Source organism: Cetorhinus maximus, chromosome 22 (assembly GCF_964194155.1).
Source record: "Cetorhinus maximus chromosome 22, sCetMax3.hap1.1, whole genome shotgun sequence".
NCBI classification, from domain to species: Eukaryota; Metazoa; Chordata; class Chondrichthyes; order Lamniformes; family Cetorhinidae; genus Cetorhinus; species Cetorhinus maximus.
Genome location: NC_135900.1, coordinates 10,255,158 through 10,273,549, shown reverse-complemented (window position 1 = coordinate 10,273,549; position 18,392 = coordinate 10,255,158). Strand labels below are relative to the sequence as shown.

The 18,392-nt window shown below is 41.0% G+C and overlaps 1 protein-coding gene across 2 annotated transcripts in view; it reads right to left on the bottom strand.

Annotated features, from left to right (window-relative positions):
• poc1b (POC1 centriolar protein B) overlaps window positions 1-18,392 on the bottom strand; it is a 108,496-nt gene that overhangs the window by 63,738 nt on the left and 26,366 nt on the right. For both annotated transcript variants that reach the window (XM_078567769.1, XM_078567768.1), the window contains 4 exons: window positions 14,533-14,704; window positions 11,016-11,195; window positions 7,200-7,307; window positions 6,689-6,804 (listed from right to left, as the gene is read on the bottom strand). In XM_078567769.1, coding sequence (XP_078423895.1) covers window positions 6,689-6,804; window positions 7,200-7,307; window positions 11,016-11,195; window positions 14,533-14,678 — 550 coding nt within the window. In that variant the 5' untranslated portion in view covers window positions 14,679-14,704. The remainder of the gene's footprint in view (window positions 1-6,688; window positions 6,805-7,199; window positions 7,308-11,015; window positions 11,196-14,532; window positions 14,705-18,392) is intronic.

Here is an 18,392-nt window from a genome sequence, read left to right as displayed (position 1 = left end):
CAATGTAATAGGTCAAGTGTGGGACATCTTTCAATGCTCAGCAACCAGTAAAAGCAATGTATTATCGACAGTGCTGTGTGTTTTTAATATAGTATATAATTAAGTGTTATACTTTCACTAGTTGCAAAGTATTTTGATACTTAGCTCAATATGACTTTTGACATACTTTACAATTCATACTTCAGGAAAATAACTGCACTCCCTCATGTTTCCTTCTCATTCTCCCTCAGCCTCATTCCTTCCACCAATCTTTCCCATTCCCAGCCTCACTATTCAAGTACCCCCTTGTCTTTCTCCAGTTGCATTTCTTCTGCACTCCCTCATTCAATCATCTGTACGTACACCCACATGTAAGATAATGTAGCGGAGGTGCAACTAACAGCTGACAAGTCTCCTGCACCCGATAACCTGCATCCTAGGATCTTAAAGGAAGTGGCTGTAAAGGAAGTGGCTTCAGAGATAGTGGATGCATTGGTTGTAATCTTACAAAATTCCCTAGATTCTGGAAAGGTCCCAGTGGATTGGAAACCTGCAAATGTAACACCACTATAGAAGAAAGGAGGGAGACAGAAAGCAGAAATCTATAGGTCAGTTAGTCTAACAAGTGTCATTGGGAAAATGCTAGAACCTAGCATTTAGAAAATCATAATACAATCAGGCAGATTCAACACTGGTTTTGTGAAAAGGAAATCTTGTTTGACAAATTTATTAGAGTTCTTTGAGGATGTAACAAGCAGGGTGGATAAAGGGGAAATAGCAAATGTAGTGTATTGGATTTCCAAAAGGAAGTTGATAAGGTACCACATAAAAAGTTTACTGCACAAGGTAAGAGCTCATGGCATTGTGGGTGATATATTAGATTGGCTAACTAACAGGAAAGAGAGAGTCAGGATAAATGGGTCATTTTCAGATTAGCAAACTATAACTAGTAGAGTATCCACATCAACTATTTACAATCTATATTAATGACTTGGGTGAAGGGACCAACCGTATTGTAACCATATTTGCTAACGATACAAAGCTAGGTAGAAAAGCAAATTGCGAGGAGGATACATAAGACCATAAGACATAGGAGCAGAAATTAGGCCATTTGGCCCATCGAGTCTGCTCCGCCATTCAATCATGGCTGATAAGTTTCTCAACCCCATTCTCCCGCCTTCTCCCTGTAACCTTTGATCCCCTTACCAATCAAGAACCTATCTATCTCGGTCTTAAATACACTCAATGACCTGGCCTCCACAGCCTTCTGTGGCAATGAATTCCATAGATTCACCATTCTCTGGCTAAAGAAGTTTCTCCTCATCTCTGTTCTAAAAGGTCTTCCCTTTACTCTGAGGCTGTGCCCTCGGGTCCTAGTCTCTCCTACTAATGGAAACATCTTGCCCACATCCACTCTATCCAGGCCTTTCAGTATTCTGTAAGTTTCAATCAGATCCCACCTCATCCTTCTAAACTCCATCGAGTATAGACCCAGAGTCCTCAAACGTTCCTCATATGTTAAGCCTTTCATTCCTGGGATCATTCTCGTGAACCTCCTCTGGACCCTCTCCAGGGCCAGCACATCCTTTCTGAGATACGGGGCCCAAAATTGCTCACAATATTCTAAATGTGGTCTGACCAGAGCCTTATAAAGCCTCAGCAGCACATCCCTGCTTTTATATTCTAGTCCTCTCGAAATAAATGCCAACATTGCATTTGCCTTCCTAACTACCGACTCAACCTGCAAATTAACCTTAAGAGAATCCTGGACTAGGACTCTCAAGTTCCTTTGCACTCCAGACTTCTGAATTCTCTCCACATTTAGAAAATAGTCTATGCCTCTATTTTTCCTACCAACGTGCATGACCTCACACTTGCCCACGTTGTATTCCATCTGCCACTTCTTTGCCCATTCTCCTAACCTGTCCAAATCCTTCTGCAGCCTCCCCACCTCCTCAATACTACCTGTCCCTCCACCTATCTTTGTATCATCTGCAAACTTAGCCAGGATGCCCTCGGTTCCTTCATCTAGATCATTAATGTATAAAGTGAAAAGTTGTGGTCCCAACACTGACCCCTGCGGAACTCCATTAGTCACTGGCCGCCATCCTGATAAGGACCCCATTATCCCCACTCTCTGCCTCCTGCCAGACAGCCAATCTTCTATCCATGCTAGTACCTTGCCTCTAACACCATGGGCTCTTATCTTACTGAGCAGCCTCCTGTGCAGCAACTTGTCAAAGGCCTTCTGGAAGTCCAAGTAGATAACATCCATTGGCTCTCCTTTGTTTAAAAGGGAATATAGATAGGTTAAGTGATTGGGCAAAAATTTGGCAGATAACGTGAGATTGTTCACTTTGGCAGGAAGAACAGAAAAGCAGAATATTATTTAAATAGAGAGAGATTGCAGAATGCTGCAGTACAGAGAGATCTGGGTGTCCTTGTACATGAATCACAAAAAGTTAGCATGCAGGTACAGTGAGCATTTAGGAAGGCAAATAGAATATTGGCCTTTATTGCAAGGGGATGGAGTATAAAAGTAGGAAAGTTTTGCTAACTGTACAGTGCATTGGTGAGACCGCACCTGGATTAGTGTACAGTTTTGGTCTGCTTACTTAAGATATACTTGCTTTGGAAGCAGTTCAGAAAATGTTCACAAGGCCGATTCTTTCCTCGTGGCTACAATTTTCCAGTCTTGGCAACTCCCTCGTAAATCTCCTCTCCTGTGCGATCACATCCTTCCTGTAATGCGGCAGGATGGTCAGCAACCAGTTTTAAAATAATTGTTTTGGAAAAAAATAGGAACAAAATGTTTTTGCAAAGCGAGCTGTTATATGTTATTATCTGGAACATGCTTCCTGAAAGGGCAGTGGAAGCAGGTTCAGTAGAAGCTTTCAAAGGGGGGAATTGGGTAAATACTCCAAGGGGAAAAATTTGCAGGATATGGAGTGGGGGGAGGGGGGGTGCGTGAGCAGAGCAGGAGCTAATTGGATAGATCTTTCAAATAGTCATCCCAGGCACGATGGTTCAAATGGCCTTCCTCTGCGATGTGAGATCCTCTGAAGGGGTTGTCTTATGTGGGAAGGTCAAGTATGTTGGGCTTACACTTATTGGAGTTTAGAAGAATGAGAAGTGATCTTACTGAAACATAGGATTCTGAGGGGGCTTAACAGGGTGGATGCCGAGAGGAAGTTTCTACTCTTGTGGGAATCTAGAACTAAGGGACACATTTTAAAAATAAGGGGTCTCCCATTTAAGGTGCAGTTGAGGAGGAATTTCTTCTCAGTGGGTTATTAATCTTTGGAATTCTCTTCCACAGAGAGTAGAGGAGGCTAGGTCATTGAATATGTTCAAGGCTGAGTTAGACAGGTTTTTGATCGACAAGGGAGTCAAGGGTTATGGGGGACATGCAGTGAAGGCCATAATCAGATCAGCTATGATCTTGCAGAATGGAGGAGCAGGCTTGTTGGGCCAAATGGTTCTTTGGCCCATGAGTAGCACCTTAATTTCAGGTAATGGTTATCCTACTTTTTGTCTTGTTGAAGATTTGTTTTTGTGACAGCAGTGGCATTGACTCCCACATTTTCCCTGCATTTGAGAGTCATCAATGCGTGGCAGACTTTCCACTGGCTCTCATTGTTCATTCGGGTTGATATTATTTAGCTTATATTGCAGGTAATTGAAATTAAATTGATCAGCCAGGCCAAAATAGAAGATAAGTTGCTTGTTTTATTGGATTTTTAAAAATTCTACATCACACTTTGGAACTGATGCATGGAGAAGGGCTAAAACAGTGTGTCAAAAGAGTCATACTTTAACACAAAAAAAAGTGTTGTGTAGGTTGGGAGACTGTGGTTCATCTTTGCCACTTTTAAAAAAAAAATGAAGTGAGCTTTAAAGAAAGGAAATTATTTGACTATATTATTTTAACTTCTCTGGTCTAGCATTAGAACCTATTGTCAAATCTTGCATATAGTTGTAAAGTAGTAAACCACTGCTTAAACCATGGAGATTGAATGATAGTATGAGTTATCCACCAAATTTTAAATGAACACCAGTGAATCGGCACATTGGTCATTTCTCCTACAGTGATGAATTCAGGGTAACAGTTAGACTTACTGTGGCCTAGCAGAGTATAATTGGTAGCTAGAAAAGGAGAATCACCTTGAGACTGAGTATTAGCAAATGAATAGGAATCAACAAATTAAAGAGAATGCATTTATTAAGTGAAAGTAACATAGTGCGAGGCCTGAAGACTTCAGGCAGGAGAATATGAAAATAACTTAAAAAATCAAGATCTAGACAGAGGTCAGTAAGGGAGGCAATGACAGGGAAATTCTCAATGGGCTTGGGTGAAATTAGATATAAAGTAAATATTGGAAAGAAAAAAGTCAAGCTTCTGATGAAGTCAAAGAATGAAGATAGGTAATCTCAGGCACTGTAAGTAACACACCCTCACTCCTAGACCTCAAAAGATACCTCATGCCAGAAGCAGCATCAGGCATACCTAAAAATGAGGTGTCAACCTAGTGCAAGTACAACACAGGACTACTTGCATGCCAAACAGCATAAGCAACAAGTGATAGACAGAATGAAGCGATTCTACAAACAACAGATCAGATTAAGCTCTGCAGTCCTGCCACGTTGCAGTCATGAATGGCGGTGGACAATTAAACAACTGTGGAGGAGGAGGCTCCACAAATATCCCCATCCTCATGACGGGGGAGCCCAGCACATCAGTGCAAAAGATAAGGCTGAAGCATTCATAGCAATTTTCAGCCAGAAGTGCCGAGTAAGATGATCCATCTCGGCCTCCTCCGGAGGTTCCCAGCATCACAGGTGCCAGTCTTCAGCCAATTCGATTCACTCCACGTGATATTAGGAAACGGCTAAAGGCACTGGATACTGCAAAGGTTATGGGTCCTGACAATATTCCGGCAATACTACTAAAGGCTTGTGCTCCAAAACCTGCCGCACCCCTAGCCAAACTGTTCCAGTACAGCTACAGCACTGGCATCTACCTGGCAATGTGGAAAATTGCCCAGTATGTACTGTACACAAAAAGCAAGACAAATCCAACCCGGCCAATTACTGCCCTATCAGTCTACTCTTGGATCATCAGTAAAGTAATGGAAGGGGTCATCAACAGTGGTATCAAGTAGCAATAACCTGCGGTTCCGCCAGGGCCACTCAGCTCCTGACCTCATTATAGCCTTAGTTCAAACATGGGCAAAAGAGCTCAACTCCAGAGCTGAGGTGAGAGTGACTACCCTTGACATCAAGACAGCATTTGATTGAGTGTGGCATCAAGGAGTCCTAGCAAAACTGGAGTCAATGGGAATCAGCAGGAAAACTCTCCACTGGTTGGAGTCATACCTTGCACAAAGGAAGATGGTTGTGGTTGTTGGAGGTCAATCATCTCAGTTCCAGGACATCACTACAGGAGTTTCTCAGAGTAATGTCCTAGGCCCAAGCATTTTCAGTTACTTCATCAATGACCTTCTTTCCGTCATGTCAGAAGTGGGGATGTTCGCTGTTAATTGCACAATGTTCAGCACCATTTGTGACTCCTCAGGTACTGAAACGGTCCTGTCCAAATGCAGCAAGACCGGGACAATATCCAGGTTTGGGCTGACAAGTGGCAACTGACCTTTGAACCACACAAGTGCCAGGCAATGACAATCTCCAAGAGAGAATCTAACCATCACCCCTTGCCATTCAATGGCATTACCATTGCTGAATCCCCCATTATCAACATCCTGGGGTTTATCATTGGTCCGAAACTGAACCGGGCTAGTTGTATAAATACTGCGGCTACAAGAGCAGGTCAGAGGCCAGGAATCCTGCGGCAAGTAATTCACCTCTTGACTGCCCAAAGACTGTCCACCATCTACAAGGCTTGTGTCAGGAGTGTGATGGAATACTCCCCACATGTCTGGATGAGTGCAGCTCCAACAACACTCAAGAAGCTTAAAATCATCCAGGAAAAAGCAGCCTGCTTGATTGGCACCACATCCACAAACATTTACTCCCTCCACCACTGACACACAGTGGCAGCAGCATGTACCAACTACAAGATGTGTTGCAGGAACTCACCAAGGCTCCTTAGCATCTTCCAAACCCTACGACCCCTACCACCTAAAAGGACAAGGGCAGCAGTAACATGGGAACACCATCAGCTGGTAGTTCCCCTCCAAGCCACTCACCATCCTGACTTGGAAATATATCATTGTTCCTTCACTGTCGCTGGGTCAAAACCCTGGAACTCACTCCTTAACAGCACTGTGGGTGTACCTACAACACATGGTTTGCAGTGGTTCAAGGCGGCAGTTCACCACCACCTTCTCAAGGGTAATTAGGGATGGGCAATAAATGCTGGCCTAGCCAGCAATGCCCACATCCCATAAATGAATTTTAAAAAATCAACTGCACCCAAAGGCAACACAACCATAAATTTGAATGGCAGTGTTAAACACATATCTATATACACTTGACATTCATCATTTTGTTAATAAGTGCATAAAATCTACCCGAACTAAAACTTCTGTCCCTAGATATTTAACGAGTTTGTTCAAAAACGCCACAAACTCTTAACATTTAAGTTTGTTGAATATGGTAATTTACATTCCCATAAATCTTGGTTACAATTAAATTTACAAACTATTTAATGTAAAAACGTCGGCACTAATTTAGAATTCCAACTTGTTACCTTCATAATGTTGTAGCAGTTTGTTTATACGAACATCCCAAAGCTTCACGGTATTATCTGTCCCTGCTGAAGCTATACAGGTACCACTGGGGTTAAAGTCCACAAAATTGGCAAATCTGGATTATAATAAACATACTTTTGAGTATTAATACTAAGATCTGGTGCTATGTCATTTACAGCAAATCAGTGATGGAATCATTACAAATATTTACATCAGACAGACAGAATCCTTGTGCCTATCGATTGTCTGTCACACTTTTGCTGCAGATGCAAAATATTGTACAAAAAGGAAATCAGCAAGAGACCTGAAGACTAAAATTTACAAGCTGTTCCAACTATACTGAATAACCAGAGCAGTTCATAAGTAGCTACAATTATTTGGATTTGCCTAGCAAGAGAAGTGATATTAGAGGGTGAATGGAATATCGATATAAACTAATTTAGATTGTTTTATGACGCAACTCGAGATTGGAAGATTAATGCCTTTTGTAAAGAAGAAATTTTAACTTACCCTCTGTGATCAGTGAAAGTATTGATACATTCTCTGCTCACTGTGTCCCAAATCTTAACAGTTTTGTCATCACTACAGGAAACTACAAGTCTTCCATCTGGAGAGAACCTAATGGATCAAAGTACATAACAATATTTGAAGGAGGGTTAGGATATTTCTTCAAACCATGCAAAATGACTTGCACATTTAAGCACCATTAGAATCAGGGCCCTTTATGGATAAAATCACAAACTTGATAATAGATTTGCTTGCAAGAATGCTAAACCACCGACACCCCCTCCCCACCACTTGTGCAACATTGAACTAATTGAATAAAACTAGACTGGTTTGAACTTTACAGTGTAATCGCAACATTTTGATTAAAACTGAGAGAAAATAAATACAGCCCAATACATAAGCAACAGAATTTTTGGCACAACAAATTAGTGCAGTTATGTTACACTTGTATAACCACTAATCAGTTACTAAGATTCACACATCATTCTCAAAAATATATGACATAAATTAACATTGGAAATAGTAAGTTAATTCCCTGAGATAGCTGGGAACCACTTCTGCAAAGAAAATGCAATGAACAGTAATACTGAACAATTTTATCCTCCCTAACCCAGTAATTTATACAAACTCTAGCAACCCCCGTTGAAATCATTACAGGCCAGGGATCAAACTGTATAACTTGGTTACTCACTTATTTCAGCCCCTGAGCTAGAAAATCAAAGCTAAATTAACTGCTATACTAAGAAACCTCTGACTCATAAGATTTTACTTTAGTATCATTTTTTTTTTGATTCGTTCATGGGATGTGGGCATCGCTGGTTAGGCCAGCATTTATTGTCCATCCCTGAATGCCCTTGTTCAGAGGGCAGTTAAGGCTCAACCACATTGCTGTGGGTTTGGAGTCACATGTAGGTCAGACCAAGTAAGGTTGGCAGATTTCCTTCCATAAAGGACATTAGTGAATCAGATGGGCTTTTACGACAATCAGCAATGGTTTCATGGTCATCAGACTTTTAATTCTGGATTATTAGTGAATTAAAATTTCACCATCTGCCATGGTGAGATTCGAACCTGGGTCCCCAGATCAATACCCTGGGTGTCTGAAATACTAGTCCAGTGACAATACCACTATGCCACCACCTCCCCCTAAACGTTGAAACATATTAGGCTAGAGACGCTGATCAGCAGTGAGTCAATAGCATTTGTTACTGACCTGGAAGAAAGCTACCCGCAAAGATCTAGCAATCTCTGCGTTGTGGTTTTCCCCTTTCTCAATAGCAGTTTAAATCTGGTGCCAAGTCAAGGGATGTTTTGGCATGCAGCAGCAGTAATATCAGCGAAGCGGCAGTGGCATAGTGGTATTGTCACTGGACTGGTATTCCAGAGACCCAGGGTAATGCTCTGGGGACCTGGGTTTGAATCCCACTACGGCAGACAGTGAAATTTGAGTTCAATAAAAATCTGGAGTTAAAAGTCTGATGATCATGAAACCATTGCCCATTGTCATATTAAAAAAAACACAATCTGGTTCACAAATGTCCTTTCGGAAAGGAAATCTGCCATCCTTACCTGGTCTGGCCTACATATGACTCCAGACCCACAGCAATGTGGTTGACTCTTAAATGAACAAGGGCAATTAGGGATGGGCAATAAATGCCTAGCCAGCAATGCCCACATACCATGAGCGAATACATTTTTAAAAAGCATCTAATCACATTGAAGTACAGGTAGTTAAAAACTACTTAATTTCACTTTCAATTTATATTTTCAGAGAGTGAATAACTGTTTATGATTGGATTAAGATAGAAGCTAAAATGAAAATAAACAAACAATCTTAAAGGAAAAATGTATTTTTTAAGTATGTGGAATATTATGAAGAAATCTTACATTACACCGTTAAAAAACCAGCTTCTCTGGGATAGCGCGAGGTCTCACAGTAATTATGAATTTAGTATGCTTTAAAATCCCAATTACATCTCATTCAACATTGTGTTTAGAGGGACTAGCAACATAATAGTCGATGTTCATGTCAATTCAATTGATTTTCCATCGATTGCAGTCTGGGTGGGTGGGGGGAGTGTGCGGTTCTCAACAATTGTATGTGCAAAATCCAGAAATTACTGTCAGTTTCAGTGACATAACAGTGGCGAACACCGACAGTTTTACTGTCATTACCAATGAAAAGGCCAGGCTATTGAATTGTTGTTTTCAAAATCAATGATGGCTTCAACACACACAAAAAATAAAGAGACGATGGTTGGTGCAAAACACACATCAACACTGTTGCGGCATTAATATTTTTCGTTATTCTTTCACGGGACGTGGGTATCTCTGGCAAAGTCAGCATTTGTTGCCCACCCCTAATTACCAATGAACTGAAAGGCTTGCTAGGCCATTTCAGAGGGCAGTTAAGGGTCAACCACATTTCTGTGGATCTGGAGTCACATATAGGCCAGACCAGGTAAAGGACATTAGTGAACCAGATGATAGTTTCATGGTCACCATTACTGAGACTAGCTTTATATCCCAGATTTTTATTCACTGAACTTAAATTCTACCAGCTGCTATCATGGGATTTGAACCCATGCCCCCAAAGCAATTACCTGGGCCTCTGGATTACTAGTCCAGTGAGATTACCACCATCTCCTCCTTATAAAAGGACAATATTGCAATCTTAACGTTTCAATTGCAATTAGAATATAGCAAGTTGTGATTTAATTCAGCATGGACTCCTCCGAGGGTGCAATCCTCAATATAACTTGCCATTTAAAATTGTATTACAATGTTGGGTCATCTCAGTTAACTTTCAATATCTTCATTGTACAGTTTCATCACAAGTAACCAGCTGACTTTATCCTTTGATTGCTAGTAAGTCAAACAGAATGACTCATCAGGAGAAAGTGGAGCTTTATTCTATCTGGTCTCTGTGAACAAGGCAAGTTGAAGGAACTCCTGATCTGTCTGGTCATTCTAACATTCCAGCTCCACAAGCTGAAGTAAAGGATGATTTGCAGAGCTCTATGGGAGGCCTTTCAAAGAAATAAATCAAGAAGAAATTTGGAGGAAAAATAAATTACACACGCTGCTTTGTCTGTGTTCAGGTGGCTCCGGTGAAGGAGCCTGCAGAATGCTTGAAGATTTCTGTGACCAGCGAGAACAGCAAGGACTGAGCTGTGCAGTGGACACTGGAAACAATTTTATATTTATAGATTTCCTTTGTTTTATAGTTAGCTCCTTACTAGTTGCACCCCTCTTTTTTTTTTAAAAAAAAGGGCATTCTTTCATTTGTTTTTTGTTTAATGACAATGAGGTAACCTTATTGGTTTTATTTAGAGAGTATTGCTGGGTATCGGTTAAGCGCACATTTGGGGTAGAAACTTTCTAATAAGTTAACATCTCGTTAACAAAACTTTTGCATAATTTTTGTACTAATAATGGATTCTTGCTTAGAACATGAAATAAAAATATTGCCACAGGAAAACAACTTCAACTCATGAATTCAACAACTTTTAGGCATTGTGTAACACATGCCTAGTTGAGCCTTCCTATTGTAGCTCTGGGTGAAATCAGCAAATTTAGCAGAGATTCAAAGTTCTAAATCTCTAACCAGAACGTTTCAGTTATGGCAAAAAAGGCATGAAAAATATTCAAAAATGAAACAATGTTATAACTCAAATGCACAATGGGCACCTGATTTGAAATGAAGGCCCAAAATCACTACTCAAAAAAAAAGTACAAATACTAAACCATCTTTATGATCTGACTCTAATATACATATAAGTCCCTCATCAGTCGATCTATTCCTTAAATTAAGTTTACCTGGCAGAACGAACCCAGTTATTGTGCCCTTTGAGGGATAACAAAAACCGCAGTTGATGAGCGTTCCACATCTTTATTGATTTGTCATCGGCTGCCGTAACTAGGAAATTCCCATCACAGGAGAAGTTAACACTGCGAACTGCGGCACTGTGGGCTGTGAATGCGGTTGATGCTCCCTTGCTAAGTAGAAGATAGCAAAATCATTTCAGTGACTTCTAAATCAAGCAATACAGGCTGTCACTATAACTGAATTTTGATAAATGCCAATGCTGTTTTCAACACCTAAAAAGTGACGAAAAACCCATCTACTGTTTCGCATTTAGGAGGAAATCGCTACCTTCAATTCACTTTTCATTTTAGAACCGGATTTAAAGCAATTTTCTGCGCAATGCTGATCTCTTCATTTGGTTACAGGATAAGAAATAAACTTGCTGAAACTCAATGGGGTTCTATTGGATCAGTCAGGGCGTGCGAGGAGACAGGAGATTATACCCGAGTGAGATGGGGACCAAGTGATTAGCAAATTAGGTTCACATGGTAAGGTCTGGTGAGTCTTGTTCAGGTTTAAATATAGATTAAGAATCAAGCTCTGACATAGAATTTACCTTCAATTAATTAGATTAGCTTGTTAAACAGGGAACTGCCTGGTAGTGGCAGTTTTCTGTCAATCAACTGAAAGTAGTTGGTTTGATTGGTGTTAATTACTGTAGCAGGAAGCTAAACTTGCTAGTGACTCAGAGGTTCTATATAAGAGTGAGTAGCAAATTAGGTTGGTATAGGAATTCTATGCGCGGAGGAAAGAAAGAGGTGTAGTATACATAGGAATTATTTTAAATTAATTAAGAAGGTAATTTAATTAAGTTAACTAAATAACATAAGTAACAATGGCAAGACAGGTGTTATGTTGCAGCTGTGGAATGTGGGTGCTTTTGGACACCAAAGCAATCCGTAACAAAACACATTTGTAGAAAGTGTAAGCAGCTAGTGGATAGAAGATTGGCTGGCTGGCAGAAAACAGACAGTATGTATAAATGGGTCTTTTCCTGATTGGCGAGATGTGATAAGTGGAGTCCCGCAGGGGTTTGTGCTGGGGCCTCAACTTTTCACAATTTATATCAATGACTTAGATGAGCAGAGTGAAGGCTTGGTAGCCAAATTTGCAAATGACGCAAACATTGGTAGGAAAGTATGTTGTGAAGAGGGCATAAGCAGGTTGCAGGCAAACATACATGAGTGGGCAAAAATCTGACAGATGGAGTACAACGTGGGAAAGTGAAGTTGTTCACTTTGGCAGGAAGAAAAAAATGTAGAGTATTGCTTAAATGGAGAACGACTGCAGAATTCAGAGGTGCAGAGGAATCTAGGTGTTCTAGTGCACGAGTCACAAAAAGTTAGTATGCAAGTACAGCAAGTAATTAAGAAGGCTAATGGAATGTTATTCTTTATTAGGAGGGGAATTGAACATAAAAGGAAGGATGTTATACTTCAGTTATACAGTGTATTGGTGAGACCACATCTCTGATACTGTGTGCAGTTTTGGTCTCCTTACTTAAGGAGAGATGCGAATGCATTGGAGGCAGTTCAGAGGAGGTTTACTAGATTGATACCTGGAATGAGTGGGTTGTCTTACGAGGATTGGTTGGACAGACTGAGCTTGTTTCCACTGGAGTTTAGAAGAGTGAGGGGTGACTTGATTGAAACACATAAGATCCTGAACGGTCTTGACGTGGTGGATGTAGAAAGATGTTTCCTCTTGTGGGTGAGTCCAGAACCAGGGGCACTGTTTTCAAATTAGTGGTCGCCCTTTTAGGACAGAAATAAGGAGAATCTTTTTCTCTGAGGGTTGTGAGACTTTGGAACTCTCTGCCCTAAAAGGCAGTGGAGGCAGGGTCATTGAATATTTTTAAGGCAGAGGTAGATTGATTTCCTTGCCTAACCAGAATCTAAGGTTATTCGGGGTAGATGGGAAGGTGGAATTCAAAACACAAACAGATCAGCCATGATCTTATTGAATTGCGGAGCAGGCTCGAGGGGCCAAATGGCTTACTTCTGCTCCTATTTCGTATGTCCGTACGTTCTAGAAATAGCTGTAATGTTAAATTTATCAATTTAGTGTTCTAGTTATCATTCTTTGAATTCTTATTGTACAATAAACATTGTGCTGAGGGGCCTGGACTTTGAATATAACAGCTTGTACTGGTGTGAAAACGTATTGAAAATACAAGACTAGATATAAAGAGGAAAAGCCAGCATATTATTTGGAAAGCCATTACATCCAAAAAGATTTCCCATAATTAGATACTTCAAAAAGTATTGGATAGAACACTACTAACGGGTTGTGTTTTTTTTTTCCATAAAAACTGTAATGTGAAGAGCAAAGCATCCAGGAAATGTTTCCTTTTAAATTTCTGGACAAACTCCTTTAAGATATTTCATTTAAATTCACTCTTTATAATCAAAACTAAAAATAGCATATCTGCCAAGATGACTTCATTATGGAACATCATTTTGACAGATACTTTGCAGTTCCTTTACAGTCAGCTTTGGAGACTGCAAAATATCTGCCAAGAGTATTTTATTTGATTAAATCACCTTGGCAACTATTATGCAATTTTAAATCTGACTAGAGAGAGAGAACGGAGTGAAACGTATAACAGTGTCTATGATTTATAAATGATCTTTTCAAGTGTCTTATATCTAATGCAAATCTACTGTGCCATGTCTTCAGTGGAGTCACATCTCACAATGTCATATGACTGTAGGGGAAAAGTTAGTGACAGGCTAAAAAAGACATGCATATTTCAACTCAAATATTCAATATATTAAATGCGAAAAAAAATCAAGCTGGTAACAATCAATAAGGATAAAGCAGCTGAAAACAAAACAATCACATTGCTTTGACTTAACTCTTTACCTACCAAACTTAAACACTTCCTGATTTGTCTGCTCACCCGTTGTGTGCCCAGCTAATCTCTTCCCCACACTCAGGTTCTTCCTTGTGTCTATTTGCTTGTCCACCCATCCCTTTAGCTATGTACAGGTCCATATACCCCAAATTTTTTTGAATATTGTCTGCCTGCCTGAGTTCTTGCTGAAAGAAAGCTTTAAAAAAAGAATTAAACAAAAGCTAGAGTGAGAAGTGAAGTAGGAGACAAAGAGAAATGGACAGTGTAGAATGTTTAAGAGCAAGTAAAAAAGTAGAGAAAAAGGAAAAATAGCATATCTATCTTTATGCAGATGAGAGAAAGGAGTGAAAGGGAGAGCACAAGAGAGAGCAAGAGCATGTGTGAGAAAGCAAACAGTGAGTAATGCCATAGGAGGTCCATTTGCTTTGCAATTTGAGCAAAACTCTTGCAAATTTCTTTAAATCATTATATCGCAACAGTGCAATCTATAACTTGCTGCAAATAACGCCATAAGAGATGTTATTTCTGTAACATTCTTGTAACAGATATATCCGTTACCTATATAAAACATTTGTACATCATCAGATTAAAGGTTCACTAGCATTACTCACACATTTGGAGTCCAGAGTCTAACAGTTTTATCTCGTGAAGCAGATGCCACCAGCTGGCCTGACGGGGAAAACTGGACACACATCACAGCATCCTTGTGTCCTGTAAATCGGTAAGCTCTGGTTTGTGGCTTCAAGTTCCATATCATAAGGCACCTATCAATTGAGGTAGTCGCTTCAGAAATAAAAAAAATAATCAATATTAGAACTTCAAGTCTTTTCTGCCCAGGTTCCACAAGTCAGGTGTGTGATGGAATTCCCTCCATTTGCCTGGATGAGTGCAGCTCCAACAACACTCAAGAAGCTTGACACCACCCAGGGCAAAGCAGCCCGCTTGATTGGCACCTACCCACAAACATTCACTCCCTCCACCACCGACGCACAGTAGCAGCAGTGTGTACCATCTACAAGGTGCACTGCAGGAATTCACCAAGGCTCCTTAGACAGCACCTTCCAAACCCACGGCCACTACCAGCTAGAAGGACAAGGGCAGCAGATAGAGGGGAATACCACCACCTGGAAGTTCCTCTCCAAGTCACTCACCAACCTGACTTGGAAATATACCGCTGTTCCTTCACTGTCACTGGGTCAAAATCCTGGAATCCCTTCCCTAACAACACTGAGTGTATCTAACCACATGGACTGCAGCGGTTCAAGGCAGCTCACCACCACCTTCCTAAAGGCAACTAGGGTTGGGCAATAAATGCTGGCCCAGCCAGCGAAGCCCACATCCCGTGAATAAAAAAATTCATCTGTAAAGTGCTCAAACCGCTTGATATGTGGGAGTTGAATCACATTGTCTTATGTCTGTTTGTAAAAAAAGTGTGATTCAGAGTATAACAACAATATCCAAACTTGAATCTTTTTAAAGATGGACTGTGCAAACACTTGACGAGATGAGGACAGATAGAAATTATTAAGCTGCTTCACAGTAAGATGAACATATTAAAACTTATAAAGCAGCCATCGTCCAGGTGCACAAACAATTGTTATATCTTATCTTTATGTAATGTAGTAAAGAACATGCTAAGTGAGCCTGTGCTGTAAAAATATTATTTTTTCCAATATTACAATGGGATACTGTGAAGGGGTGGGTGTGCGTGCATGCGTGCGTGACTAATTTAATTAAACTGAAGACAGCATTTAAATCAAAGGGTTAGGATAAAGAGTGCTAGGGGAGGGCCCCGAGCCAAGCAGTCAGCAGCTCCTAGAGTAGAGTGTAAGAGGACCACCCAAGGACAGGCAGTCAGCAGCATCTAGAAGAGCTAGAGAAGTAAAGAACACGAGAAGTGGCGAGAGCTCGAGAGCAGAGGTAACTGAGGGAATTTGATGGGGAGGGAGGAGCTGCTCCTTTTCTTTTCTACCTTTCCTCAGGAAGAAGAGCAGCAGCCTTGGTAAGTAGGACCTGATGAGTAAATTAGAAAAGTGTAATACTTTTAAACAAGTAGCTATACTTGGGTTTAACTGAGAAGCGCCAGGAATAAGGGAAATTTATGGCCAATATAATAAAGTAATATAAGTAATTTAAAAAATAGAATAAAGTTAACATAAGGGAAGTAGAATTAAGACATGGCAGGGCAGCTCAGTCATATGGAATGTGTGTCCTATAATGTGTGCAAAGTCATGGACTCTACTGGTGTCCTAGACGACTACATGTGCAGGAAGTGCTACCAGCTGCAGAAGCTTGAGCTCCAGGTTTCAGAACTCGAGCGGCGGCTGGAGTCACTGTGGTGCGTCCAAGAACTTTATGGATAACAAGTTCAGAGAGGTGGTCACACTGCAGCTTAAGAAACCTGGAGATAGAAAGGGAATGGGTGACCACCAGGCAGTCCAAGAGAAGTAGGCAGGTAGTGCAAGAGGCTTCTGGGGTCCCGCTCACAAATCGGCTTTCCATTTTAAAAGCTGGTGAGGGCGCTGGTTCTTCAGAGGAGTGCAGTCAGAACCAAGTTTGTGGCACCACGAGTGGCTCGGCTATACAGGAGGGGAGGAAGAAGAAAGGAAGAGTGATAGTGATAGGGAATTCATTGGTTAGGGGAACAGACAGGCGTTTCTGTGGCTGTAGACGTGACTCCATGATGGTATGTTGCCCCCTGGTGCCAGGGTCAAGGATGTCACAGAGCAGCTGCAGGACATCCATCTGGGGTAGGGTGAACAGCCAGAGGTCGTAGTCCACATTAGTACCAATGACTTAGGTAGGAAGGGCCCTACAATCAGAATTTAGGGAGCTAGGTAGAAAATTAACAAGCAGGACCTCAAATGTAGTAATCTCCAGATTACTCCCAGTGCCACATGCCAGTGAGTACAGGAATAGAAGGATAAGACAGATGAATGCGTGGCTGGAAAGATGATGCAAGGGGGAGGGCTTTATTCCTGGGACACTGGGACTGGCTCTGGGGAAGATGACAGCTGTACAAGCTGGACAGGTTGCACCTGAACAGAGCTGGGACTGAGTTTTGCTCGTGCTATTGCGACAGCTTTAAACTAAATTGGTAGGGGTGTGGAAATCAGGAGAGTATACTGGGGAGGAATACCAGGGTGCACAAAATACTGAGAGAGACAGATAACACTAGAATAGAGAATAGTAAGTTAATAGGGGAGTTGGGGTGAAGGAGAAAGTAACAAAATCTAAATCAAGGTTACTATGCATGTATGTGAATGCACGGAGTATAGTAAATAAGATTGGAAGTCACAGGCGCAGCTTACCTTGTGGAAATGTGATGTGGTGATAACAGAGACCTGGCTCAAGGAAGGGCAGAACTGGGTGTTAAATATTCCTGGGTACAAGGTGTTCAGAAAAGATAGGAAAGGAAGGAAAGGAGGAGGGGTGGCAGTATTGGTTAAGGAGAGCATTGCAGTACTGGAGAAAGAGGATACCCCAGAGGGTTCAAGAATTGCTCGGTGTAGTCTATGGACCGCCAACTAGGGAGAAGGATGTAGAAGAACAAATCTGCAGGGAAATTGCAGAGAGATGCAAACATTATAGAGTAGTTATAATGTTGGACTTTAACTACCCGAATGTAGACTGGGACAGTGGTAGTGTAAAGGGCAGAGAGGGGCAAAAGTTCCTAGATTGTGTTCAGGAAAATTTTCTACAGCAGTATGTGCACAATCGAACAAGAAAAGACACATTTTCAAGAACCAGGTCCAACAATGAGGTGGGCCAAGTAGATCAAGTGTCAATGGGGGAACATTTAAGAGACAATGATCATTGTATTGTACATTTTAGAATGATGATAGAAAAGGACGGTAGGCAATCCAGAGCAAGAATAATTAACTGAACAAGAGCTGAGTTTGATGGGGCAAGAACTGAGCTGGGCCAGATAGACTAGAACGAAAGATTGGCGGGAAAAACTGTAGCTGAACAATGGGTTACCTTCAAATAAAAATAAAAAATTGGTTCGGGCACAGTCAAGATATATTCCATCGAAAGGGAAAGCTGGGACAAACAAATCCAGAGCTCCCTAGATGAAAAAGGAGATAGAAATTAAGATAGAAGGGTGCAAAATTGATAAGAAGGAAGCGTTGAATAGACTGTTGGTACTTAAAGTTGACAAGGCACCGGATGAGATGCATCCAAGCATAATGAAGGAAGTGACAGTAGAAATTACAGGGGCACTGGCCATAATGTTTCAGTCTTCCCTAGCCTCAGAGGAGGTGCCAGAGGACTGGAGAATTGCAAACATTACACCCTTGTTCAAAAAAGATTGAAAGGATAAGCCCAGAAATTACAAACCAGTCAGTTTAACTTCAGTGGGCAAAATTCTAGAAACAATTATTCAGCATAGAATTAATAGTCACATGGAAAAATATGGGTTGATAAGGAAGAGCCACATGGATTTCTAAAGGGGAAATTGTGTTCAACT